Below are 27,811 nucleotides of genomic sequence, written 5' to 3' on the forward strand. Positions count from 1 at the left end.
TTTCCCAAAATATAATATTCTTTATTATATTGTAATGCCAAATTTGATTATCCATGTACATTTTCCAAACTAGATAAATCATTTCTAAAGTTATAAATGAGATTCATTTATATTAGATGCTCAAGTTTACGTATCATACACAAAAATAGCAAATACGAACACCAGTCCACATGAGGCAAGCAAAACTGACTTCACTAACACAAAAACAACCTATAGTCTATTGTTTGTTCAACTTCATGTTTTTTTGAGCAGTGCACCGATTTGTTCGTACTTTATTTCAGTGATGCTATCGTTATCGATGAATTCTTTTTTGAATTTGGCTTTCGTTAGTTCCATTAGAAAGTCGGTTATGTAAATGTCCTGCAGCTCTTTTGGTATCTTGGAATGAAAGGGGTTGATTCCAATCATTAAATCTGGTAAAAAAAAAGAAACATTTGTGAGTAATAATATTGTAACACTAGTTCACGTGAAGAACGGCAGAGTAATTCCATAATTATGTCAGGCCTGGAGCCTATTCCACAGAGGTATAGTGAGCATTACAAATTACTGACGAAAGATGTTGTAAAGTATGGAGTAGTACAGAGTGATTTATATAGAACTGACAGATTTCTTTCTTTAATTATTCCGTTGGAAATTAATTCAATGACCCAATTATAGCACCAAATTAAGCAGAATGTTCTGGAGTTTCGATTCCTTGTCACTAGATGCGCAGATGTTTATGTTTTATTCCTATTGTTGGCAGCACTGACCCAATTTTAGCACCAAATTAAGCAGAATGTTCTGGAGTTTCGATTCCTTGTCACTAGATGCGCAGATGTTTATGTTTTATTCCTATTGTTGGTAGCACTAGATGCGCAGATGTTTATGTTTTATTCCTATTGTTGGCAGCTGTTTCCGACATTTTGTGTCAACGTGAAAATGCAGTACACATTAAATCAACGACTCTTTATGTGAACTCACAGAACTCACGCCATTGGGCCATCGAAAATCCACATGTCATCCAAGAAGCACCTATGAACACGGTTAAAATCGGAGTTTGGTGCGCAATATCCGCACAGAGAATAGTGAGGCCAATTTTTTTTTAACCAGACTGTGAACACTGCAGAGTACCGACTGATTTTCATGGAGTTTGTTGAGCAACTGGACGATGTAGAGCTGAGTCAAGGATATTTTCAGCAAGATGGCGCTACATGCCATACATCAAATGAACATGGAACTAATTGCAAGTTTCTTTGACGACCGAATAATTTCCAGGCACCTGTGGCCACCGAGATCTCCGGATTTGACAACGCCGGATTTCTTTCTATGGGGTTACTTAAAAGACAGGGTTTACGCCACACGTCCCCAGATATTGTACGATCTAAAGCACAACATCACATAGGAGATTCAAACTATTGACAACAGAGTCCTCCAACGAGTGACCAGTAACATGGAACGACGTGTTGAGTTGTGCCTTATGCAGGATGGAGGACATTTTCAACATTTGCTACAGAGGTAAATAATCTCCCAAAATTCCTCTACATTTTAGGTATAATAAGTTGTCGCTAGCACAATTCGTTTTGAAACAATTAATGAAAGAAATGTGTCAGTTCTATATAAATCACTCTGTATCTTTCTGTTTCACGAAAGAATTAAAGCGTGTTGTATATTGCCAATGAATCGCTACTATAGGGGAACTACTTAGTAAACTCCGTTGGTCTGCGCATGCGCCAATCTTAAAAAGTGGCACAATCCTCGTTCCTAATTGTCAGCCAATAAGGGAACAAGGCGTTACTTACGCAAACTTTCAAAAACGCAGAATATTTTCACATTGTTTATACTTAATAATAAAAACTCAAAAAGTAGTTACAGTAAGGAAAAAAGCATGTTGAAGGGTATTGTTTGCAGATTTTTAAGATGTTTGAATCACCGAAATATAACAAATGTAAGACTTGTTAATTATAGTTTCTTTTATACTATTGTACTGTGAGAAGATATGTCAATCAGCGATAAACTTTTTTCTTGAAAAGATGAGTGGGTAGTTGCTGTTTATGAAATCGTCGAAATAGATTAAACTCTGTTGAGAAAAAAAAAACATATTAATTGAATGAGCCAACAAGCTGTCAAGAGAAAAGAAATTGGCTGGGTCACTGGCTAAGAAGAATCTGGCTACTGAAGGACCACTGGAAGGAATGGTGAAAGGGAGAAATGTACGGTGCAGAAGAAGATATTAGGTGACAGACAACATTAATATATTATTATGGGTCATATATGCTGAGACCAGAAGGAAGGCAGAAATTAGGAAAGATTGGAGATGGCTTTGCAGTGGAAGATTCGTCGTTGGACAGAAAACTATAAATGAATGAATGAATTAATGAAACATTCACCTCTCATTCTGCTAGTGAGCTTGAAATCGTAAGAAAGTTCCCTCCATTTAATGTCTACAATCTCGAACCCCGCACCTTTGTAGAGGCTTCTCAAATCTTCAACAGGGTCTTTTGAATGCTGATAGGGTGCTGGAATGTTTAAGTCCTGAAACAGTCATAAAATTTTTCTGAATAAATATAACCGGTCTCAAATTAGGTAAGAAAGAACTGCATGCACTCCTACACTATTAAGGATGCTTCACAATAAACCGGGAACAAAAACGACAACGAGAACGAGAACAGAAATATTGTTAAAATATATGTACTTAAATGTGAGTATTCACAATTAACTATTGTGAATGCTCACATTTAAATACATTCATTTTAACATTATTTCCGTTTTCGTTTTTGTTGTTTCCGTTTCCGGTTTATTGTGAACCAGCCATTATTCGTAAGCCCGTGAAATATATTGAAGATCGTATCGCCTTTAGTTAGAGATGTCGCCAAATAATTTGTCCGCGAGGTTCGCTGATGGTGATGGGAAGGCGGAGCTTACAGCCTGATCAATCGCATGAGAGCTGAAGGTGTCTTAGCGGCTGGGAGCAGTATCAGGAAAGGAGTGTGGAAAGGGTTAGACTCCCGTCACGTGATCTGAAGATATGAGTGACTAACCAGAAAATGATTTTTGCGTCGCGGACAAATACATGAGGGCTATTCCATAAGAAATCGATCAGTAAAAAACCTCGCATTTTTTATACCCTAATTTTTTCCCTATTTATACAAGGTGCTGAGGAGAGTGCATTTTCAAAAATATACTATCGAAAGTCAAACGGTTTTCGTATTATTGAGCGACAAATTTAGCGTATTTTATAAAAACAAGCCTCTTTCAGCGCTCAGAACTCTGGAACCATTTACTGCAGAACATTGAACGAGAGCTCATTTTGAAGCTGACATTTGGTAGGTTATGTTAAGAAGTAATCCTTATTTTTATTGTACACAGAGAGACAGATAATCTGATTTTACTTACTTTTAGGCTTTTTGCTCATTTGTAAAAATGTGAAAAAAAATATTGAGAAAATACCTTGCATTATTAAGAGGGATTCGGCATTGTTTGGTTAGTGGCTCGGCAATAAGTTTCGAGGGTATTAAATAAATTATTTTCACACGCCTAGACTTGAACGGCGCAGTCCCGCACGCACTGGCCGAGAGCTGTTTGGCGTTTGGCGTCATTTTACTCCTGTGTTTATGAAAACCTGTAATAGTCTAAACACAACTAACCTAATATCCTCAAGTTGTGGTATAAATTCCTACCTTTAATTATGACTAGGCTTAGTATTCCAGCTACCTAAAGACTGAAGTTAAAGACACATTGGATATATAGTACGTCGAACACAGGTAATGCAACGGATAAGGCTATAAACAAACAGTTCGTCGTTGCGTGTTCGTGGAGTACAGACATTCTGAAGCTATGTAGTAACACATGCTTGAGCCTTGACGTTCATTTTCGTCGTGATCTTTGCAGTGAATAATAACGTGCATTCGTAAGTTACGGAACTTGAACATATGCGGATGTCACTAGAAATTATTTTATATTGCAAGAAATTCCTTCAATAGCACATGACGTTATTGGTGTATGATGTAGTACAAGATATTCCTATTGTCTGATATTTTTTCATGTTTCATTAGGATATTGCATGTCGTTCATCACTGAAAACCCACTAATTTTATGTGTACTTTTCTAGAAATTTACTAAAATGTAAATTATTTAATTTAATAATTGGAATGTTGGCACTGAACAACATGGTAGGCTACACAACTCCATGCTAAATGTCGAGTTAATATCTTCATAGTTTTGAGATTTTGATGGTACTGGTTCTTTTTGATTGCGTTCAACACAATTTTCGTGTCTTTTGGTATTGCAGTGTCTTTCAGCGCACTGTTTTTGTCACGTTTACATCTATTTTACACAACTTACATGTAGTGAAAATATTAATTCAAATATCCTCAACTATGCCCTGCAATATTACACGCTTGAGCGTCTTACCTAAGGCTTTTTACCTCTGCAATGAACCATCAAACAGCAACAAAGCTGTAGTTATTTAAATAATACGACTAGTAAGAGCAGTGATCGATAAGACTATTCACTATAATTGCGTCCCGGTTTTCACTTTGTGGAGAAAGAGGGCAGAGGATGCGCAACTATTTTGTGTACGAACGTACTTATACCTGCGCTGTGACGTCACATATACTTAGAATGAGGCAACTTCATTCCAGTTTATTGGTAGCTGGAATACGAAGCCTAATTATGACACGAGTCTTTTTGTTCTGCCACCTATGAGTAATATTTTGTACTATTTTCTCTGATCAACTTCAGAACACTGCTACCTTTCCTTACCTCTTTCTGCAAATTTGAAACCTTGTGCACACAAAATAAATTATTGGCACTGAAAAGTTCCTTTTCATAAGCTTGAAGATACGCATTCGACAAATACAGACAAATCTGCTTTTTTTAGTATTTTGAAGGTATTGTTGTCAGTGAGATAACCGTTTACTGAATTTTTTTCCGTTTTACTCAATTGAAATCTATGATTGTCATTCTTCTAGTAAAATACTCACAATTTCTTTGTTCCACTCAACGAGCTAGAAGTAAGCTAGCCCGTTGGTTCCGCATAGTCGGCCATGTTTAATGTTTATGTTTGAACTTCAAAATCTGCACACTAGATAGCGCTGCTATCGCACACCTGCTTCACTGATTGGTTGGTGTCATCCAATATTTGACGAAAATAGGAACTGTTATGTTCAACATTAAACCAAAATCGATTTTACCATTATATGATTATGAGCAACAGGAATTTGATACAATTCAACTGAATTAAATTTAATGAACAATAAATTTAACGAAAAATTTGACCGTGAGCAACAGAAATAAATGTTTTTATAGTGATGCATGGTTATAGGCGTACTATTAAAAACGATTCTCACCTTTACATAAGGCTGCCATTCATCTTTCTTGCTTTGATTACTAAGTGCAACTAATACATTAGATTTTATCCCGACGCTAAGCACAGCCTCTCCTCCAGGTCGCAGCATGTTGTATATATTAGTTATAGCTCGCCTGAAAACAGACAGGAAACAGGGAGTCCTGAACAGAAATCGAAGACCACTTTCATCAACCAAATTTAAGACAGGTTGATTAACGTCAAGTGTTCAACGATTCAACAATGTCTAATGTGACAACTCAACAAGTTTAATATCTTAGTTATAACTAGCCGTACCCGTGCGCTCCGCTGTACCCGTTAGAAATAAATATAAAGTAATTACATAATTAAAATAGGACATTTGATCCAGGGAACATTTGTGTTTGATAGAAGGATAAATCGTTTAATATGTTAATTTAAATTGGATCCAAATAATTAAAATGCGATCATTTTGGTCCAGAGACCACTCATTTGGTGCAATGACAATTCCTTTAACATGTTTGTTAATTTTTATTACATGCAACCATAGTTTAATGAAGATTGACATCATTTAGATTTAATGTGTATATTTTATTTTACTTGCTATAGGTTTCCATTTAATTATGGTAATAACTTAATTTTAACCCTTGTTTTCTAAGTATTCAGTAAATGGCGCTTGGCCCACTATGGTTCTGAACCCTTCAAATAACTTAAATTATATTATATTATATTATATTATATTATATTATATTATATTATATTATATCAGAAGTTACTGTAATAACATTATAGCATTATGTCCATTTAGAGAAACTACACTTTCCAATGGTGAAATAATAATTATACAAATCGGTTAATTTAGCTTCCGATATTACTTCATACAAACACAGAAACATTTTCTGTAGGCTATCTTTCATAGCTTTCGATTGTTGCTGTCCAAGGCCACTTATAGTCGAAGTCATTTGTTTTTTAATTGATTACACGGCCTTAGATGGCAGTTATTTTAATTTTAAAACTCATTTATCTCATTAAATATCAGTCCTATCAAAATTTTTCAAGGAATAAAACTTATCGCATTTTTAAAGAAACTTTTGTTATGTAACATTTTTCACAAAAATCAATAATAAGCGAGATATTTCGATTTATTTAATTCAGGCCCCCTTATAACCCCCCTTTTAAATAATGTATTTTGAATGCCATATAGCCTAAAATCTAAGTTACAACGAATTTAATTTATATTCCAATTTTCATCGAAATCCGTTCAGCCATTATCGCGTGAAAAGGTAACAAACATACAGACAGCCAGACATACAAACAAAAATGTCAAAAAAAGCGATTTTCGGTTTCAGGGTGGTTAATTATATATGTTAGGACCAATTATTTTTGGAAAATCGAAAATTACCAGAAAAATTTCGGCTACAGATTTATTATTAGTATAGACTAGGGATCTTGTCCCAGGGGGTACGGAGATAAACTTAGTTGTTCATACACTATATAGGCGTAATGTCATGTTTCAGGCGCTACACAGGTTACTACAGTGCGATCAGTTTTGCTTTCCGCCGGAGTGTTTTGCCTATGGGCGAGCGCGCCGCTCATCAGCCGGTTAACCAGTTAGTCGGGTCTCCGTGATTAGCTGGAGCGTAAAACAATAAAACCAACCATACAACAATACACAAACAAATTTACGCCGCTCTTCAGCCGGTTATTCAGAGCCGGGTCTGGGTGATTAGCGAGAAGGTAAAACAAGCAAATAAAGAAACAGACAAACAAACCATACAACAATACACAAAGAAATTTAAGAGACTCGTTACTTACCAAATTATCAAATGAGGTGTTGAAACTGCCCGCTTTCATTCTCTACACATTGTTGGCATCTCGTTAGGAAATTATTAATCACTCGCTGTGGTTCATTTTGAGAAATCCGGACAATTTCCTGACGAATATTATCTTTGAGTTCTTGTATGGTGTGCTGGTTTTGTCTTGTATACGGCATTTTTTAATTTAACTCGGAGATAATTAACGCAGGATGTTAAATCGGGCGACCGTGGGGGCCACAAATCCCTACTAATAACTCACTCTTGTGGAAACACATTGTGAATTTCTCTCATGAAAATATTCGCAGTGTGAGAGTCCTGTTGAAAAAAATGGATAATCACGCTCACTATCGGTTAATTCTCTAAAAAAAGGGTTATTATGGTATTCACATAAATAACAGGATCAACTGTATTCTAAAAAAAATGATCCTATGATTCTTTCACCACAGATGGCGCACCATACGCCGATTTTGTCATCATGGAGAGGCACTTCATGGGCGAAGTCAGGTTTGTCAGTACTCCAGTAACGATTGTTTTGAATGCACACACAACCATGGAGACGGAACCACGCCTCGTCCGAGAAGAATATTAAATGTGGGTCTATTTGTCCAATGTACACATTTTTCAGAATCCACTTACAAAATATCCGCCTACGTAATGGGTCACCTGGCTGAAGAGCATATGCCACAGTTATTTTATACGCCTTGAAGTGCAATAATTTAATAGCCTTTTGCACAGACCCATATGAAATTCCTCTTGTTGTGCAAGACAACGAGATTTTCTAGGAGGATTTTCTAAACGATCACGAATGTCACGCAATCGTTCTTCGGTGAGAACCCTACGCTGCTTTTTTTGGTTTCTTAGGCTGAACATTTCCATTTTATTGAAATTTATTATAAAGATTATGGACTGTTTTACGACCTAGAGCGTCTATACCCGGGAATCTTTCTTGAAACCGTCTTCGAACTTCACGACCTGACAGAGTGAACACATTCATTCATTTCATTTAGTGTTCTTCCCAAAGGCAGGTCTTTCACTGCAAACTCAGCTTTCTACAATCTTTCCTATTTTTTGACTTCCTTCTCGTTTTATAATACGATCCATATATCTTAATGTCTTAATGTCGTCTATGATTTGGTATCTTATTCTACCCCGAACTCTTCTCCCGTTCACCATTCCTTCCAGTGCATCCTTCAGTAGGCAGTTTCTTCTCAGCCAGTGACCCAACCAATTTCTTTTCCTCTTCCTGATCAGTTTCAGTATCATTCTTTCTTCACACACTCTTTCCAACACAGCTTCATTTCTTATTCTGTCTGTCCACTTCACACGTTCTATTCTTGTTCATATCCACACTTAAAATGCTTCTATTCGCTTCGCTTCACTTCGTCGTAATGTCCATGTTTCTGCCTCATACAATGCCCACTCCATACAAAGTACATCACTATCTTCCTTAGTTCTTTTTCCAGAGGTCCTCAGAAGATGCTTCTTTTTCTCTGAAAAGATTTCTTGGCCATTGCTACCTTCCTTTTGACTTCATGGCAGCAGCTCATGTTACTGCTTATAGTACACCCCAAGTATTTGAAGCTGTACTGCCTCATTTAGAATTCGCAAGTGTATCTTCTGTATTTTTCTCCCTATGACCATGCCCTTTTCTTATTTGCATTTAACTTCATCCCATACTGGTCACAGCTGTCATTTAGCTCCAGTAGCATATCCTTTACTATCATTTCCTCTTCTGCTAACAACGCCATATCATTAGCAAATCTTATGCACTTTATTCTTCTTCCTCCTACCATCACTCCTCCCATGTTCTGAAAACAGTTCTTCACTAAATCCTCCAAGTAGATGATGAACAGGATAGGTGATAAAGGACATCCTTGACGTACTCCTCTCCCAATAATTATACTTCTTTATGATATTCCTTCTCCTATCCTGACTTTCACTAGTTGTTCCATATACAGGGAATTAACACATATGAATCATAATTAAAGACACACTGTGCCATTGTAAACTCACGAGGCATAATACACTTTATGTATACTGTCGAATTAAGAAGTGAAAATATAACACACACACACGGGAACAGCTGGGCTATGACTGCGAGTCAGCAAGGTCAACAAATAAGCAAGCAGGCTTGCTATCCCCTCCAGTGCGCGGCAATCGAGTAGGAACTCGCTCATAGCAAAAACCCCGCGCCGCGGGGGAAAGCATAACTGATCGCATGGTATTACGGAATATTTGCATCTTGATTGTGTGAGGTTGACGTATTCATGATTCAAAACTAGACCCCGCAGACCATTCACAATATATTCTAGTGATAAATAATGACACTGCGATGATCTTTCCTACAATTTAAATTCTTTATTCAATTACTAGCCGTACCCGTGCGCTCCGCTGCACCCGTTAGAAATAAATATAAAGTAATTACATAATTAAAATAGGACATTTGATCCAGGGAACATTCGTGTTTGATAGAAGGATAAATCGTTTAATATGTTATTTAATTTAAATTGTATTTAAATAATTAAAATGCGATCATTTTGGTCCAGAGGCCACTCGTTTGGTGCAATAAGAATTTAATATGTACATAAACATTATTTTAAGAAATACAGGAAACGAATATTCAGAATAGCCTATCAGGTTTTCTGTGCATAAGAAGTTATTTTAATATTACCTGTTCTCGATTCACTCAGAAGTTACTGTAATAACATTATAGCAATATGTCCATCTAGAAAAACTAATAATTAATTATATAAATCGGTTAATTTAGCTTCCGATATTACTTCATACAAACACAGAAACATTCTCTGTAGGCTATATTTCATAGCTTTCGATTGTTGTTGACCAAGGCCCCTTATAGACGAAGTCATTAGTATTTTATTTTATTACACCGCTTTAGATGGCAGTGATTTTAATTTTAAAACTCATTTATCTCATTAAATATCAGTCCTATCAAAATGTTTCAAAGAATAAAACTTATCGGAAATGATTTTTAAAGAAACTTTTTTATGTAGTATTTTTCACAAGTCAATAATAAGCGAGATATTTCGATTTATTTAATTCAGGCCCCCTTATAACCCCCCCCCTTTTAAATAAAGTATTTTGAATGCCATATAGCCTAAAATCTAAGTTACAACGAACTTAATTTATATTCGAGTTTTCATCGAAATCCGTTCAGCCATTATCGCGTGAAAAGGTAACAAACATCCAGACAGACAGACAGACAGACATACAAACAAAAATTTCAAATCGAAAATTACCAGAAAAATTTTGGCTACAGATTTATTATTAGTATAGATTTGATTGAATTATTTTTAATGGAAGAGTGAATACCTTAAGGCCTTCTCTTCCATTCAAACAGTATAAAATACATTGCAAATATTACATATTAAAAGCAATAAAGATAACAATGTAATAATAATAATAATAATAATAATAATAATAATAATAATAATAATAACAGTTACAGTAAAATGTACATGTGTTTAATTACAGTGACTCAAAGTGAAATTCATACACCATCATAACAATTAGTTATTATATAAACAGAAATGTAGGCATTAACATATTTCCACATCTTACTAGCAGAATAAAAGCCGCGGACATTGTATTTTTAAGTCGCCACTGTCATTTACCTTATTTCTAAATTTACACAGATGTCATAGTTCGATGTTGATAAGCCTCGTGAAAATACAACTCATACAGCTCTGAATTCATAGTTTAGGGGAAGGTACTATGTCCGTTAGTGTTGCGTATGCACTGAACAAAGAATACTTAGTTTGTGGTGGGGAGTTGCAGAGCACAGACGCGTACAGTCGAGTCGTCATGGGTAATGAAAGAAGTCAGCCTTCGAGAGCAGAAAGAGAACTGATGATTTTTCATTACAAAAAGGGAAAATCTCTCCGAGAAATAGCTAAAATTGTAAATAGGAGCCATGCAACTGTACAGTGTTTTATCGATAGATACAATAGTAATATGCGTTACAAGAGCGGTATGTTGAAGTTTTCATGTTCGAGGAAAAGTTTGAAAAAGCGAAACGTAGTCAAGCTTTTTTAATTTCCGAGAATTGAAAGAAAACACACCGCTCGTGTATCGTACATTATTTTGTGCGAAGATCGTTTATCACATACCTGAAAGAGGAATTTCTAATTAGTTGCAATGAAATCTCCATCTTGGTTTCTGTTCAGTGACGGCAAATTTGCAAAACAAAAATATCTATCTTCAACATTGTTGCTTTAAAATGTTTTCTGCATTTACTATACTCCTGCAGGCCGTGATATACGTCTGTCTTCCCCCCCCCCCTCCCAGTCCATAAATGCGAACTTAAAACAAACGATAAGGTTATGTAATGTTTTATTTTTCATTTTAATATTTTAACAATATTATTTATAATAACATATTGCAGTAATAACATCGGCATCTGGAATCTTGTTGATCTTTTCACGGCTTCCTTAAAGTTACTTGCATCACGAATGCAGTAACTTTAGTGGAGTTGTAGAGTTTACTTAATTTTTGCAAATATTTAAAAACAATAATTAACAGTGCAATTTAGGTGAAATTGCAGTGGTAAGTTTCCGATTTATAATTATTACTATATTGAACGTCTCTAAAAATAATATGTTAAAAGCCTAAAGCAGTAAAATCAATATGTCACTTACGCGGTAAGAAGAGGGAAATTGTTGTGTGTGTTCGGTTGGGAACACTGAATGTGGAATTTTAGACTTTCCGCGGATTGGTTTTGTGCGGAAACCAAGCAAATACGCACGATCTCGCACAAAAATACATACAGCATTCAAAATAAAGCAGAAATAAGTGAAAGAAAAAAGTTCAACCCAAGGGAGACGTTGTCTTCTTTCACATTTAATAAGAATACATTTCTGTATTATTATCTATTATTTACAACTGATCAACATTTTTTTCGCAGTTTTCAAGTGAGTTTCGAAGCGAGTTGCAACAAAATATCAAGTGAAGTCAAATTACATACCGTAACTAAATTATGTGTTGTCTTGTAAACCTGTGCTCTGTGTTCTCCGATCATTTGCAGCGCCTTATATCTGAGACTTCGAATATTCCAACGGCCCAATTTTCCTTTCAGTAACTATACATTAGCTCCTATATTAGAATATCTTGAAAAGTAGCGGTATTAACAATACAATAATTACTGCATGGGACTGAATTAAATATGTGGGTATAGAGTTCTGGGAGAGGCCAGAGTGATTTCTTTTTTTTTTATTTTACGTTACGCAAATTTCATGAAATGTCCTATGAAAAGATGCACACGTTTTACTGTGAGAGAAATAAAATCGTGTTCTCTAACCTCTGGTCAGGAATCCAGTGCAGGATGTACAAGCCAAATATCTTGTCGAAGCCTGGAGTCCTGAATTGGGAATGAGCTGGTATGTCCTCGCTGAGATCCAGGTGTAAGAACTTGAGTTTGGGGTGCTTGTACTTGCTGGAGGCAATCTGCAGCATGGGCTGCGATACGTCTGCTCCCACCAGAATCTGGAAATCATCAGGTAGACGAGGGAGCAGAACCTCTACAGTGTTCGTCCCTGGGCCACATCCCAAATCCAGTATCCGCTCGCCAGATGTCCATGTCATCAAGTGCATGTATTCAGATAAGATTTGTTCAGCATCTCTTTTTGTGAGATGGTTTTCCCTGGAGAACGCCTCTGCGTTTAACATTTTCTGCAAAGAATAGGATATTTATCAAAATCGTGTGAATTTAAAACTAATACAAGGTGGCGCGAGATAACGGGAGTTTTAATAACCGTGTATTAGTTCTTTAGATATATCAAATTTTCATAAGACTATGGTTGTTGAAGTGATAGAACTGTGTCGTCACTTGCCTAACGGCAAAGTAACTTCTTGAAGATTACATCACAGTCTACTATACTGGGTGTTCAGTTCAAAGTGTGTCATGGCTCGCTGTATACCGTCATGTGGCTAGCCGATGAGCCTAGAGAATTCAAACTTCCTACACTTCCGCAGAGGTGTATAACCTATGAGGCAGAGAAGTTGCCTAGCAAGTACGGCGTTCATTCTAAAGAGTACGTACCTTCTCTTTCTAACTCGTTGGTACGTACCGATACGTACGGTAACGCCGGTAGTGGCAGGAATGTGAACTGTTTGGAAATACGTACTGTCGGGATATGGGGAGAGGGTTAAGACGATTACTTACGTATTTGTTGACATTACTTTCGACGGTCAACATCAGGGGCGTATTTTGCGGGCTACCGGGGCTACCGGCGGTAGCCCAAGGAAATTGCGAAAGAAAAAGTTTATAATATAACATAATGTAATAATTTTGTATTATTAGTTTTACCATAGTAATTAAAATTAAAGTAATTGTTAGATATATTTTGTGTAATAATAGGGTCAGCGGTAGCCCAAACCCTTTAACCAGTATACGCGTCTGGTCAACATGGACACGGAGCATTTGATTTGTGTTGTGGAATGTTACCCTACGCAACCGATGATAACAAATACCCTGCGTACGACTTGCCGGATCAAAACACAGACCGTACAGACCGCCATCTGTTGCTACGACGTTCAAGTTATACCGTACACGTTCTCAAGTTCAGATTGAAGAACGCTTTAAATAATAGGCAACTTCTCTAACATATAAGCTGAAACTCGCTTCAAATCGGTGACCCAACAACAGTGACGTCATGACACACTTTGGAATGAACAGCCAGTATACAGTCACGAAGCTTAATACTTACTAAATATGCAAACGTAAACAGTTGAAATATGCATTCATAGATAGTTGCTCACCACCAGGATGCTACTATCGCCTCATCACAGACTCTTTCCCTAGCAGACGATAAAATGTATTGTATTTTCGATATCGTGTTCTTTTGAAAAAATTAGCACCTTCCTTCCACTATTGAAATATGAAATACATAAGATTTATATATTATTTTCATAAAATATATATTATATTCTATAAACTCAACTTCCTGGATCTTTCGGAAGAAGGATAGCTCTAACCTATTTTTCTTACAATTTATAGTACTAAAAACGTCTCCTTGTGCCATATTATTATTCAAATTATTGTATTATACCACTCCTATGAAATTAGTGTACTACGATTGTGTTACTTCGTCTCTTAGGTAGTAGATAAATAGCGTACTCAATTGTAGTACTAAAATATAGACAAATAGAATGTGACGGGTGTCATACATGACATTATGTTTAATTATAATGTATAATTGCGAATATAGGAATATAAGTTAAATGTAGTAAACATAACCTATAACATACATATGTAGTGGCAGGGCATTGGAGACTACTAAAATTAGACAGAAGGGGGCAACTGGTACAGTAAACATAACCTATAATTTCAACATATCTAAATATTCGTGCGGTGCAACTGAAAATTATTGAATCGTGCATAAATGAATGTACAAGAATTTCGCAATATTTAATCGAAATAAAGGCAGGTATCACATACACAAACAACGTAATTTTCACACCAAAAATAATATTATAAAAGAGTAATGGAACGGAGAAAAATGCTGATACTCGTAGAGCTGAAAACCCGGGTTCAAATCCCGGTGCCGGAGAGAATTTTTCTCCGTTCCATTACTCTTTCATCGTATGATGACGCAGAATATCTGCATGGAAATATTATATGTACTTCGATACATTAAAATAATATATAAAAAATAATATTACACATTAACTCGCAAGGAATTATGTCTGAAGTGTCCCCTAATCATTGTTTTAAATTTTATTAATGCAATTACACTACATTTTAGAGAAATATATGTTACTCTTTATGCATTCCAATTAATTTATATGGTTGAAACGCCGCCTTTCGTGATCGGGTTAAGCGAGTCACATGGCCTGCCTTATGGCCTGTATTAGATCACGATGGCAGTGACATAGTCTATTGTTCCTAGTACTCACAGCGCTCCAAGTGGCTAGCAACTATCGCGAGAAATGCAACTCGTTGGCAAAAAATCACCCCAAGCTTCGTGACGGTATATAGTAGACTGTGATTATATACTGTAAGTTGCCACATTATCTAACTGCATTCGCGAACATATATTCTCCGTAACCCGTTGCAATATCTGTTTGTCCACCGTATCCAAGGTCTGTGACTGTGCTGTTGTGAAATGGTCATTTAGTTCGTCAAGAGAAACTGGCACACTGTCTACCTGAGTTCTAGAATTTCCTGAACTAATTGTCCTTAAATTTCTCCACAGTTTGGAAGAATCAGGTCCCACCTTTAAGACGTTAAGAAAATGTCTAAGCTTTGCGTTTCTAATAGCTTGAGTAGTTCTGTTACGTAAGAGGTGATAATAATTATAGGAGATTTCTATCTTGTCATTATTAAACGTCTGTATGTAGCGTTTCTGTCATAATCGAACTACGTATGTCAACAGTCATCCATGTTTGCTTGTGTCGTTTTTACGCATTTAGATTTGATAGGAGCATGCTTATCATATAAATTTATAATATACTTAATTATTTTAACAACTTTCTCGTCAACAGTATATGTAAGGTCCATATTGAGTCGCAGGGACTCTTCATTGCGGTCTTGAAGTAGTTGAGTTGTATCAACACGTTTCAAGTCACTGTACCTTATAAGTAGGCTTCGAGACTTGGGACCCGATACAATAAGTTTACTGTGCATGTACTATAGGTTGTTGACTCGCTGCAGGTAGTGAAATGTAGAGATGTGTTGAGGTAGCAACGTTGATGTTTAGAGTAGAGTACGGTAGTATGGGGAACACACACATCTGTACATTCTGAAAGTAAATAATATACGTTACACGATGACAATGTCAAAAGAATGTGAAAAGCATTTATTCTCCTTTTATAAGCATTTGTGTTTAATTATTCATAGTATTAATTGTGGAAATAAACATGTAACAATTTCAATTTCTTCATTTATCCTATTGGTCTTCTTTAGGAAGTGTATTTACAGTACCGAATTGCAATGTACTACAAGATACATTCTCAGTGTCTCAAACGTAAATCTTTTTCGGTTATCTGCCAAACACAGTTTGTACTGTCAAAAACTGCGCTCTACGTCGCATGACGTGATAGGAGCAAAACGAAAAATACCTAACATTGCAGTTTCTAAGAGACTGTCCTTTATTCTCGGGTGACTGACTCTATGTCCACTAATTTTCTGTTTATGTTACACAATGTTCCATATCCGATATTTTTACATAAAATTGATTTCCACTTCTGTTTTACACGTTCATTAACCGGTGTATTTGGTGTCTCATTAATTCTCTGTGTCATGTCCTCAACTACTTCCGGCTTCCGGCTCTGACTTTTCTAACCGTGTAATAGTTTCAGACACAGTTTGAAAATGGGCTTGTATTAAACCAAATTATTCGTCAGAACCTTCAAATCTAGAGCTTTAATTATTCTGATTGCAGAACTGTCGTCACTCAATGTGTTGATTATCTGCACAACTGTACGGGAGTATTTGGCATAATAGGAATAGCTGCATTAAGCCATGTAGCCCATCTAGTAACAATTGGCTCTGGAGGTAGAGGAAGTGTGTGCCAGTTTCTTGAATTTCGCAACCGTCTTTGCGTATTTGTTGGCATTCATTCTACAGTACCCCCACCCACTGCACGGTTTACTACTATACTCAGTATGCCGTTATGCGGATTTCCCACTGAACTGCTCTATTGGGTTCGAAGTCTCGAAGCCTGCTTATAAGTAGAGCCCGGATATTTAGGCATTTATTTTGGTTGAAATAGGCAGGTATATAGGCACTAAAAAGTAAAAATAGTAACATTAATATCGAAGAATTGTTTTTATTGCAAGATGAATAGGTAATTCAATATCTGTGTATAGGGCTGGAGACGGAGCGATTTGGTTCGGAGCAGGTACTGTGACGTCATTACTCGGTTGATCCGAGTGCTGTACCGAGTACAAATTTGTGGCGGCAGATTTAAAATTTGGATAGATTGAGTCGATTTTAGGACATACTTTGAAAGTGAAACCAAGCGTGTTTTAAAAGCATTTTAGTAAAGCGGTCTCGCTTTGCCAATTGACGAGAAAAAGGTGCTCTTCATTGCAAAATGACGGTTGCAAATTTTATTTGCGTGATTACAGGTATTTGCGGAGTTACTTTATATGAAAGGCCTACTTAACCGTCGACCTCGTTGGCAAGTTGGTATAGCGCTGGCCTTCTATGCCCAATGTTGCGGGTTCGATCCCGGGCCAGGTCGATGGCATTTAAGTGTGCTTAAATGCGACAGGCTCATGTCAGTAGATTTACTGGCATGTAAAAGAACTCCTGCGGGACAAAATTTCGGCACATCCGGCGACGCTGATATAACCTCTGCAGTTGCGAGCGTCGTTAAATAAAAACATAACATTTAATCTACTTAACATTCAGTGTTGTTTATCCTCCGGACCCTTTACATCCGGAGGTTACATTTGTTGTTTTATATTTGATTTTACATTGTTGATATTCAGGACTCTATACATCCGAATATTTTATAAAATTTTATAGTTTGAAAATGTGATTCACAAGTTATCTCTGGTGGCCTTAGTTTTATTGTTTTATTTGTTCGTGTTGAATACCACCTAGTGTGGTAGAACTGCTCACTTTTATGATTCTGTAGAAATCACCTTATGTCTACTGCATTTGTGTGCCTCATTTTATCGTGACAACGCTTTTTAGTTATTTTAGCACTGATTATTATATTATTTATGTACTTGTTATATTAAGAATTTTAGATAAGGGCGCAAATAGCCATAGTAGCTGACGCGCCCTTCTTAAACCCTACTACTACTTCAGTGTTGTTATATATGACAGAAGAAATAAAATTGATAAAATTATATTTATAATACTAACTGCTAGTAAATTAACATGTGAGGTAAACGTTAAACGCTGAAGCTAAGTAAAAAAAGAAGATAGAAGGAAACGGGCTCCACGAAACGCTGCCTAAATCACTTAAAAATAACACAGAGGATTATTTACTATTACGGAAAGTGGATAAAATAATCAATAAAACATAGAATCTTGAACTGAAGAACATAATGTTTATAATATGACTAGCCTTTCATACAACCATATTCTCTTTAGTGATGAGTAATATTATTGATAAATTAAAGTAATTAAGTAACATAAATCACAGAAATAAATACAAATGAAATAACGACTGATGAGGTAAGATAAATCCAACAAACACAAATAGAAAAATATAATGCACTTCTTTTTTTAAACATATTTCAATATTAATCAAACACTCTAATATAATAATAATAATAATAATAATAATAATAATAATAATAATAATAATAATAATAATAATAATAAAACATTTATGGCTTTTAAGGAACCCAGAGGTTCATTGCCGTCCTCACATAAGCCCGCCATAGGTCCCTATCCTGAGCAAGATTAATCCAGTCTCTACAATCATATCCCACCTCTCTCAAATCCATTTTAATATTATCCTCCTATCTATGTCTCGGCCTTCCTAAAGGTCTTATTTCTTCCGACCTCCAAACTAACACTCTGTATGCATTTCTAGATTCGCCCATACGTGCTACATGCCCTACCCATCTCAAACGTCTGGATTTAATTTCTTAATTATATCAGGTGAAGAATAAAATGCGTACAGTTCTGCGTTATGTAACTTTCTCCGTTCTCCTGTAACTTCATCCTTCTTAGCCCCAAGTATTTTCCTAAGCACCTTATTCTCAAACACCTTTAACTCCTGTTCCTCTCTCAAAGTGAGAGTGTAAGTTTCACAACCACACACAAGAATCGGTAATATAATTGTTTTATAAATTCTAACCTTCAGCTTTTTTGTGAGAAGACTGGATGATAAAAGCTTCTCAACCGAATAATAACACACATTTCCCATATTTATTCTGCGTTTAATTTCCTCCTGAGTGTCATTTTATATCTGTACTGTTGCTTCAAGATATTTGAATTTTTCCACCTCTTCAAAGGATAAATTTCCAATTTTTATATTTCCATTTCGTACAATATTCTGGTCACGAGACGTAATCATGTAGGCCTACTTTGTCTTTTCGGGATTTACTTCTTTACTTGCTTCAAGTAAAATTCTCTTTTTTTTTCCCTAATAGTTTGTGGATTTTCTCCTAACAGTCACGTCATCCGCATAACCAAGGAGCTGATGTAACCCGTTCAATCCCAAACCTTCTCTGTTATCCTGGACTTTAATAATAATAATAAATACAGTAATATGTAGGCCTACAGACTGGCAGTGTTCATTAGGCCCACTTGACATGTCATAAATAGGATGAATCCCAATGAGGATAAGGATGATCTCCTGTCGGAAATAATTTGTCCTGCAGCAGAAAATATTTAAGTACAATAAATAGTACTTACGTCGTTGCCTAATAGAACTAAGTGAAACACGTGAACTCTGTTTGAACGTTTGAACTGACCGGTAACGGCTACGGTTAACCGAGTAACTTCGGTGCTCCGCGCCAAGCACATTAAACCGGTAGAACCGAGTTACTGAACAGTTCTACTCGCTCCGTCCCCAGTTCTATCTATGTACACTTGCGAGAGGGAAAATTTCAGATGGATTTTTACACAAGCACTGATTATGTAATTAAGACCTTTCTCGTAACTCTTCCTCTTTTTTTGAGGAAGTAGAATGACAACGAGTGGTATATATGGTGTTTTGTCTTGTCTCAGAATGCGTACCATACAGTGCTTGGTTTTGTTTTGTCGCAGAACGCGTTCTTGGATTATATTAAGTTTTAAAAAGTTAAGGTAACATCCTACACAGGCAGGTAGCTGTGGACGCACTGAAGTATAGGGACATCATTTTACTTTTACTTCAATTTTTATTGTACCTGAGTTTTTGAATGTACTTCATTCCCACCCCTTCTACTAATGAAGTTCAACCGTCCTCCACACAAATCCAAGACCGCATATACAGTCATAGTAACCTTACGGTTATAGTAAACAGTACGTTCCAAAAATATGTTCACGTTTTCCAGTGACGAAAGAACTTTCAATATTGCATCATTTTCCATTTTCCTACGTCGCATCCCGGTTTCCTCCACCTGCTTCTATTCGCCTCTCTGTAAAGGCTAGTGCCTGGGCTGTCTTAGCTCTTTTCTGAGAACATTAATTTCTGTTAGAAATTGGATGTCTACGTAATATTATACCCATACAATTGTTTAAAATAACTTAAATAAAAGGGCCTCGTTAAGTAATTAAATGTCACGTGATTTTCTCCCTTTCTACGACGCTGCGACGCAACCACTGGGACGGACAGTAGATAGCATGTCTGAGTAAATTTATCTTTTCGGATCGGGCAGAAGTAAAGATTGAATTTACAGTACGTAAGGTTTCTTTTATAGAGTAGGTACAGAATTATTTCAACATGAGTTACTGATACGAAGTACGAACCTGGTAATTGGAATTAGGTACAATAGTCTATATTGCGATAATATTCACACTAGAACTGAAGCCTGTATCGAAATGAACGGCCACCATTTTCAAAAATGTGTTTAAATATCCATATTATGATTATTTTTCAATTTAACTTCATTCTCTATATTGTACGCTAATGTGTTGTAGACAGTATAATATGCACTGCATAGTGAATACGTTAGCATGGACATCTCAATTCGTGAGTAAAAACACTTATTGTTAATACTGTACTGTATTTTGATTAAACTAAAACCTAATGAAAATTATCAAACTCAAAATTGCGGCATTTCCTAGTTTACGTAAATGGATGAACTACTTTTCTTCCCTCCTACACCTAGTAAAGTGATTTGTTTGTATATTACACCAGTATCATCGAACTCCAGTCGTGAAAGGGGGTAGCAAACGTGTTTCCGGTTCTTAATCGTTGATCCAAAGGTATAGCCAGGTTAATATTAGAAATGTTAGTAAAAATAAAATAATGTCCCTGTATATATTTTGAAACTCCCGGACGCAACTGAAGTATATACTTAAAAAACCCCGGACACAACTGAAGTATATACTTAAAAAACCCCGGACGCAACTGAAGTATATACTTAAAAAACCCCGGACGCAACTGAAGTATACACGTAAAAAACCCCGGACGCAACTGAAGTATATACTTAAAAAACCCCGGACGCAACTGAAGTATATACTTAAAAAACCCCGGACGCAACTGAAGTATATACTTAAAAAAACCCCGGACGCAACTGAAGTATATACTTAAAAACCCCGGACGCAACTGAAGTATACACTTAAAAAACCCCGGACGCAACTGAAGTATATACTTAAAAAACCCCGGACGCAACTGAAGTATATACTTAAAAAACCCCGGACGCAACTGAAGTATATACTTAAAAAACCCCGGACGCAACTGAAGTATTTACTTAAAAAACCCCGGACGCAACTGAAGTATATACTTAAAAAACCCCGGACGCAACTGAAGTAAATATTTAAAAAATCCCAGACGCAACTGACGTATTAATTTTTGTTCAACATATTTACGGGGACGTAACTGATACCTTCACTCACACGCTGGTGTTGAAAAGGCTCACTTCACAGACTGCTAACAGTGCGTATAATTGAACTTCATACTATCGCAGGCAAATAATTTTATTAGCCTTATAGCACTCTAACAAAGAATCAAACTTTCGATGATTGAGTTTAAAGTTGATAAAATTTGTCGAAAGCCAGTCAATATAGACCTACCGTGCTTAAATATTGATATGCATTTAACCAACAGATACTAATTAAAGTCAACACAGATTTTTAATTAGAGGCTGCCTCAATCTAGTATTTCAAGTCAAAACAAGGACTGAAAAAAGTAGTCCTGTCTGATTTGTAGAAGACTGACAATGTTATGATGAGTTTTATAGACCTTGCTCTCGCTTTTGTAGTCACAATAAATTCGAGACAAAACTCTCTCACCAGATGAAACACAAGAGGTTGTAGTAGGCCTTGTCCTGTACTCTAGATGCTGTATTATGACGAGGCCGTGTGTTGCAGCTATAAAATCTGAGTGCATACTGACGTCAGATGCCTTTGCAGTACAGAAATATGAGTTACTGACCTCTGATCTGCATCATACTGTATTGCAGGAAAGTTAAATAGAAACATTATTTTGTACTGCTTTCCTCAATTTGTAAAAACATATTATTCAACAATTCTTGAAATATGGACCCAGTTTCTGCCACGTTAAATTTATGTAATTTTATGTTAATTATATTAAAAATGAGTTTATTTACGCTGTCTCATTGTAATAAGTATCTCGATAGATATTTATGATGCTACAAAAATCTCTAAGCAGATAGTTTCAAGATAGAAAACATTAGGGTCCCTTCAGACTTAGCAGCGCCACTAGTGGTTGGTTAGTGGTGCTACGAAAGAGCGTTAGTAGAACTGAGAACGCACGTTAGTAAACCTGCGAACGAGTTGTTTGTATTGAGTAATAGAATAAAATTTAATGAATGCTACAGTATTCGGAAAAACATTGGAAAATAATTACAAAATAAAAATACAGTTTTCCAGACAGGATTATACATAAAATAAGTACTGGTAACCAATGGCGTTATTGTTTAAACGGTTTAATCAGTACATCATCTATATATTAAGCTAATAATAAATATGTAGCCAACATTTTTCTGGTGATTTTAGATTTTCCAAAAATAATTGGTGTTAACATGTATATTTAACCATCTTGAAACCGAAAATCGCTTTTTTGAAATTTTTGTTTGTATGTCTGTCTGTCTGGATGATTGTTACCTTTTCACGCGATAATGGCTGAACCGATTTATATGAAAATTGGAATATAAATTAAGTTCGTTGTAACTTAGATTTTAGGCTATAAGATATTCAAAATACATTATTTAAAAGGGGGGTTATAAGGGGGCTTGAATTAAATAAATCGAAATATCTCTCTTATTATTAATTTTCATGAAAAATTTTACATAACAAAAGGTTCTTTAAAAATAATTTCCGATAAGTTTTATTCTATACAAAAGTTTAATAGGACTGATATTTAATGAGATGAATGAGTTTTAAAATTACAAAAACAACGCCATCTAAGGCGCTGTACTGAAATAAAAACAAATGACATCGTCTATAAGGGGCCTTGGATAACAACAATCGAAAGCTATTAAACATGGCCTCACAGTGTACTATATACAGTCACGAAGCTTGAGTTTACGAAATGGCGTCTCTAGCTGCACATGAGTGACGAACCCACGTAATCTCTACTCCGTAGCCGTTAAGCCCCGTATCCACGAAGCGAGGCTGCCTCGCGAGGCAAGAACACTAAGCATCCAGAGCCACCAGTTAGTGCGCGGCAATTGAGGCAATTAATATCGGCTTGCGTGATAGCATCTTTACCAACGAACAGTCCAAACGGAACGAGTTAATCACTGCGAGGCACTTTTGATCGCATCCAAATACTGACTGGAAGGCTCACGGGCGAGGCAGCAACGCATGTTAAAATAGTAGATGAACGTTCCACTAAGACAGGCATATCAATTGATGCCCACAGGAGCAAGCGCGCGCTTTAGAGCCCAGGAGAGCCTGAGCGCTTTACAGCGGAAAGGAAAGAGACAGACGAAAGAGGTGGTATATGCCGCTTGGTCGAGCTATATTCAGGGATGGCCACCACTGATTCAATAGATGAAGGGAAGAAAACTTATTAAAACTGTATTCATGTTAATTTTTAGATTTGCCTGAGAAGTATAAGTGCATTATAAGAATGGAAGTTTTAATTTTAATGCTCATTTTTCACAAGTTTGATTTTTTTTTATTCAAAAGAAATATTTTCTCAACTTTTGGTATATAAAAGTGAAATTTTCAGGTATAGGCCTATTTATTTAGTAGCCTTACAGAATGTTTTCGTAAATCTAATATATCGTATATACGTATTACTGAAGATAGTGTATTGAACATTTTGAAAATATTCGCATGGAAATTGTTTGTAAGGAAATAAATTAACAAAGCAACTACTGTTACATCATAAGCAAAAGATACTTGTCCATGTGTTGTAAAAATGTCAGCTCTATAGCTTCAGCAGATTTCGAGAAAATAATTTAATATTCTGATGATAGGAAGTTGCTCACAAATATCACCTTAAAAGCATAATGCGATAAGAGTTTTGTTATGTAATATTAGTTACACTTAAAACAGATACAGTACCTAGGTAACTTTGCTTTGTACTGTAATATTGTTTTGATTACTTTATTGATTACTTTTGTAAGCCTAAGATACCATCAATATAAATTCCAACTTATCATGTTCATACTCAATCTCTTTCTTTGGAATATCACTTTCTTTATGAATGATGTGTTTCATCCACTTAATACAGTATAATATTATACTACTATGGAATTTAAGTGAATATTCCTTCTTAACTCTCTATTATGTTATTAAGATTTAAAACACAAGTGCAATATTAAGAAATCAGTATTAGTACTTTTGTTTTACAGATAATATAGGTATTATTAAACAGAATGAAGCCATATAAAATAACGACATAAAATTTCACGTTCCGTTTGAAGTTTGTGCACCACTGTTTTCTTAATCCAACAGGTTGCTTATTCATATACACAACTCTTACTCTTTCCATATTTAGCGCTTGCTGCCCGCGCACGATGTCAAGGTCAGAAAAATGTGCTTGCTTTGACATCACTGCACTAAGGTAATAGTTCTCAACCTTTGAAAGATTGCGGCCCGGTAAATTCTTTCTCTACAGAGTGTTAAAAAAGTATCCAATATTTTAGGAGATGATATTATGCTAGAATACGTCTCTCACTGTAACATATTTCGCCTAGTGTTATGAAATGTAGTACGTCATCTTTATACTTGCAACGATTTTTTATGAAAAGCTCAACAAATATAAATTGTAGATTTGTTCGACATTGTTCTTATTTAGTCAACTGTCCGGAGACAGGTTTGAATCTCACAAGTAACACAATGTTCGATATTAAGAACATAAAATTCTGAAGGAAAAAAGTTGGGTAAGCAACAGCTTTTGAGAAACATTTGTAAAAAAATACTGCTTTACGTATAATTCTCTAGCAATAAAACTATGCTGAATACAGTCCATCAAACGCTCCATTTCACAACAGAGATATTAATGAATAAGTAAGCCAAGTTTCATCACTCTGGATTTAAACACTGAGAAATAAAAAGAATACTTGTGGTTGAAAACGTAGAAGATTTCTTTTTTGAGATAATTATTTTTTGGTTACACATAAGTCGTGCACTAACACAACTACGACCAAATTCAAGGACAACGAAAAAAGTTGTGATTTAATACTTCCTCCCCAACCAGTTATACCATAAAGTTTGGTTGGATTCTCAATGCAAGAAAATCACAAGCAATCCTAGTGGGACATCAACGTCTATTATGCAATATTACTCCTGCTCTTCCAGTCAAGTTAAACGACACAATAATCCCTTTTGATTCCTGTGTTAAAAACCTTGGAGTTTACTTTGATACGCATTTAAACTGGAATAACCAAGTAACCCATATTACCAAAAAGTGCTTTCCATACTACATTCCTTAAACAGCATTCGAAAATTTCTTCCGCCATCACTCAAGAAAATACTAGTGGAAACACTAGTAATGCCTCACTTCGAGTATTGTGATATTCTGCTGACTGACCTCATTGTCAACCAGTCACAAAGATTACAACGTGTTCATAATTCTTGTGTTCGCTTCGTCTGCGATGTCCGTCGCGCTGACCACATCACCCCATCCTTCCAAACTCTAAACTGGCTACGGCTTAACGAACGTAGACATTTTCATTCTCTTCTCCTTTTCCAAGTCTTTCACACTTCTACACCTACCTAGCTTGCCTCCCGTTTCATTACCTGTCATCATATCATAATCTCTTCACACGCACGCAAAATAGCCGCATACTAGCCATACCAACACATAACACATCATCGTATTCATCATCATACACAATCTCGCTCTCGCGCTTGTGGAATACCCTACCTAGTGACATCAGAGACTGTCGGAATTTAGTAGCGTTCAAAAGCAAACTTATTAAGCATTTTCTTACTCCGTAGAGTAGGTTTAATTTTTACTTAATCAATAAAAGAAATGCTTCTCTCTTCTTAACTTTTAGAATAAACTGTCTAGCTTTTATTAATCAGTTAATCTTTCAGTACTTTGATTTTTATTGTATCTGTAAATTTAATATTATTTGTAATTATAATTGTAATTGTATTCATAATATTGTAGTTGTAATCCCCTGGTAGAGGGGAAAAGAAGGCCTGATGGCCTTATCTCTACCAGGTTAAATAAATAAATAAATAAATACTCAAACATTACTGAATATTATTCATAAACTATAAACGGGTAAATAATTTCAGAGAATGACAAATTTATAAATATTTGTACGGAGACTGTTACATTAGCATAAGATTATTTCATTAATAATTATGTGTTGAATAATAATTCATTTTGGTAAAAATCGAAGTTTATGTTTATCCCATCTTACCTGTTTTGATCAGCAATTCATTCACAGTTTTCTACTCAAGGGCAGGTTTTTCACTGCAAATCCAGCATTCTCCAATCTTTCCTATTTTCTGCCTTCCTTTTAGTCTTCGCATACGATCTATATATCTTAATGTCGTCTATCATCTTCTTCTGATTACAAAGGGTCTAAAAGGTTAAATTTGATTAGATAGTCCGATAACTACTTATGAATGTTGCGTTCAAGGACTTTAAATAAAACAGGAAGAATGGAAACTGACCTATAGTCTTTGGCAGAAGTATGTAAATTTACTTTAAAAAGTGGACGTACCAAAGCTGTTTTCCAGAGTTGCAGATAAACAAACGTGGATTAAAGACTAAGCTTATGTTATCAGTGCCTTGTACTTTGGATTTAATGCTTTTAAGAACCTTCCTTTTCTTCAGAAGCAGTAATATGCGAGAAGAAAACATTTTCGCGAGTAGGAGGAGAAGGATTAGCTAGGAGAGTATTAATTTATTGTAGTGTATTTAGTTTTGACTGTTACTTCACAGTAGATAATCAGCTCCTATCGTGGCTGTTGTGTCGCTCACTGCTATACTAACAAATGGTGAGAAAAAAGGAAGGATTGTTGTCTGTCTTGGAATGTAAGACAATGCTTATTCTGCACAACCCAGCGAGTTTGTGTTAAATTGCTGACAGACAGAGGAAAATGATATAATAATAATAATAATAATAATAATAATAATAATAATAATAATAATAATAATAATTTGTCCCGCAGGAATTCTTTTACATGCCAGTAAATCTACTGACATAAGCCTGTCGCATTTAAGAACACTTAAATACCATTGACCTGGACCGGTATCCAACCCTCAACCTCGAGCACAGAAGGCCAGCGCTATATCGACTACGCTCCCCAGGCCGACTGAAAGTAGGAATTTTTACATTGAAAGATTGTAAGAATGAGAAGGGGTGGCCCGGAGGTACTTCTCTATTGTGTTGTTCACTGCTAGGAAGGAGTTGTTGTTATCGGTCTTGGAATGTAAACGGTACAGGATGTTAAGAAAAACAGTAAAAAATTACGAAAAAGATGCACAAATTTTAAAACCTTAAAAATAAGCATTAACGTCGAAATTGGCATTTTAGGCACTATAAAACCCCTTTATTTATACCTGTATTTTCATGAAAAATGTAAATATTAAATTTTAAACCTGTATGTATCAAGGGGAAAAAAAAGATTTTTTGCCTAATTTGCGCTTTCTAGCGATTAGGCCTACATAATATTAATTGT

General features: G+C 35.7%; 1 protein-coding gene across 5 annotated transcripts; it reads right to left on the reverse strand.

Moving 5' to 3' along the window:
- Window positions 1-26,658, reverse strand: LOC138694878 (juvenile hormone acid O-methyltransferase-like). 5 transcript variants are annotated; one of them, XM_069819036.1, is made up of 6 exons: window positions 21,986-22,077; window positions 15,708-15,875; window positions 12,434-12,804; window positions 5,328-5,460; window positions 2,367-2,511; window positions 1-413 (listed from the first exon to the last, which is right to left on the reverse strand). In XM_069819036.1, the coding sequence occupies exons 3-6, from the start codon at window positions 12,799-12,801 to the stop codon at window positions 235-237; spliced, it is 825 nt and encodes a 274-aa protein (XP_069675137.1). In that variant the 5' UTR covers window positions 12,802-12,804; window positions 15,708-15,875; window positions 21,986-22,077; the 3' UTR covers window positions 1-234. The 5 variants fall into 5 exon arrangements, with proteins under 5 accessions (XP_069675137.1, XP_069675136.1, XP_069675135.1 ...); XM_069819035.1 differs by lacking the exons at window positions 15,708-15,875; window positions 21,986-22,077 and adding an exon at window positions 26,545-26,658; XM_069819034.1 differs by lacking the exon at window positions 15,708-15,875 and having other exon boundaries at window positions 21,986-22,113.
- Between the last annotated feature and the right edge of the window lie 1,153 nt (window positions 26,659-27,811).

The sequence above is a fragment of the Periplaneta americana genome, chromosome 2 (genome assembly GCF_040183065.1).
Source record: "Periplaneta americana isolate PAMFEO1 chromosome 2, P.americana_PAMFEO1_priV1, whole genome shotgun sequence".
In the NCBI taxonomy this organism is placed as follows: Eukaryota; Metazoa; Arthropoda; class Insecta; order Blattodea; family Blattidae; genus Periplaneta; species Periplaneta americana.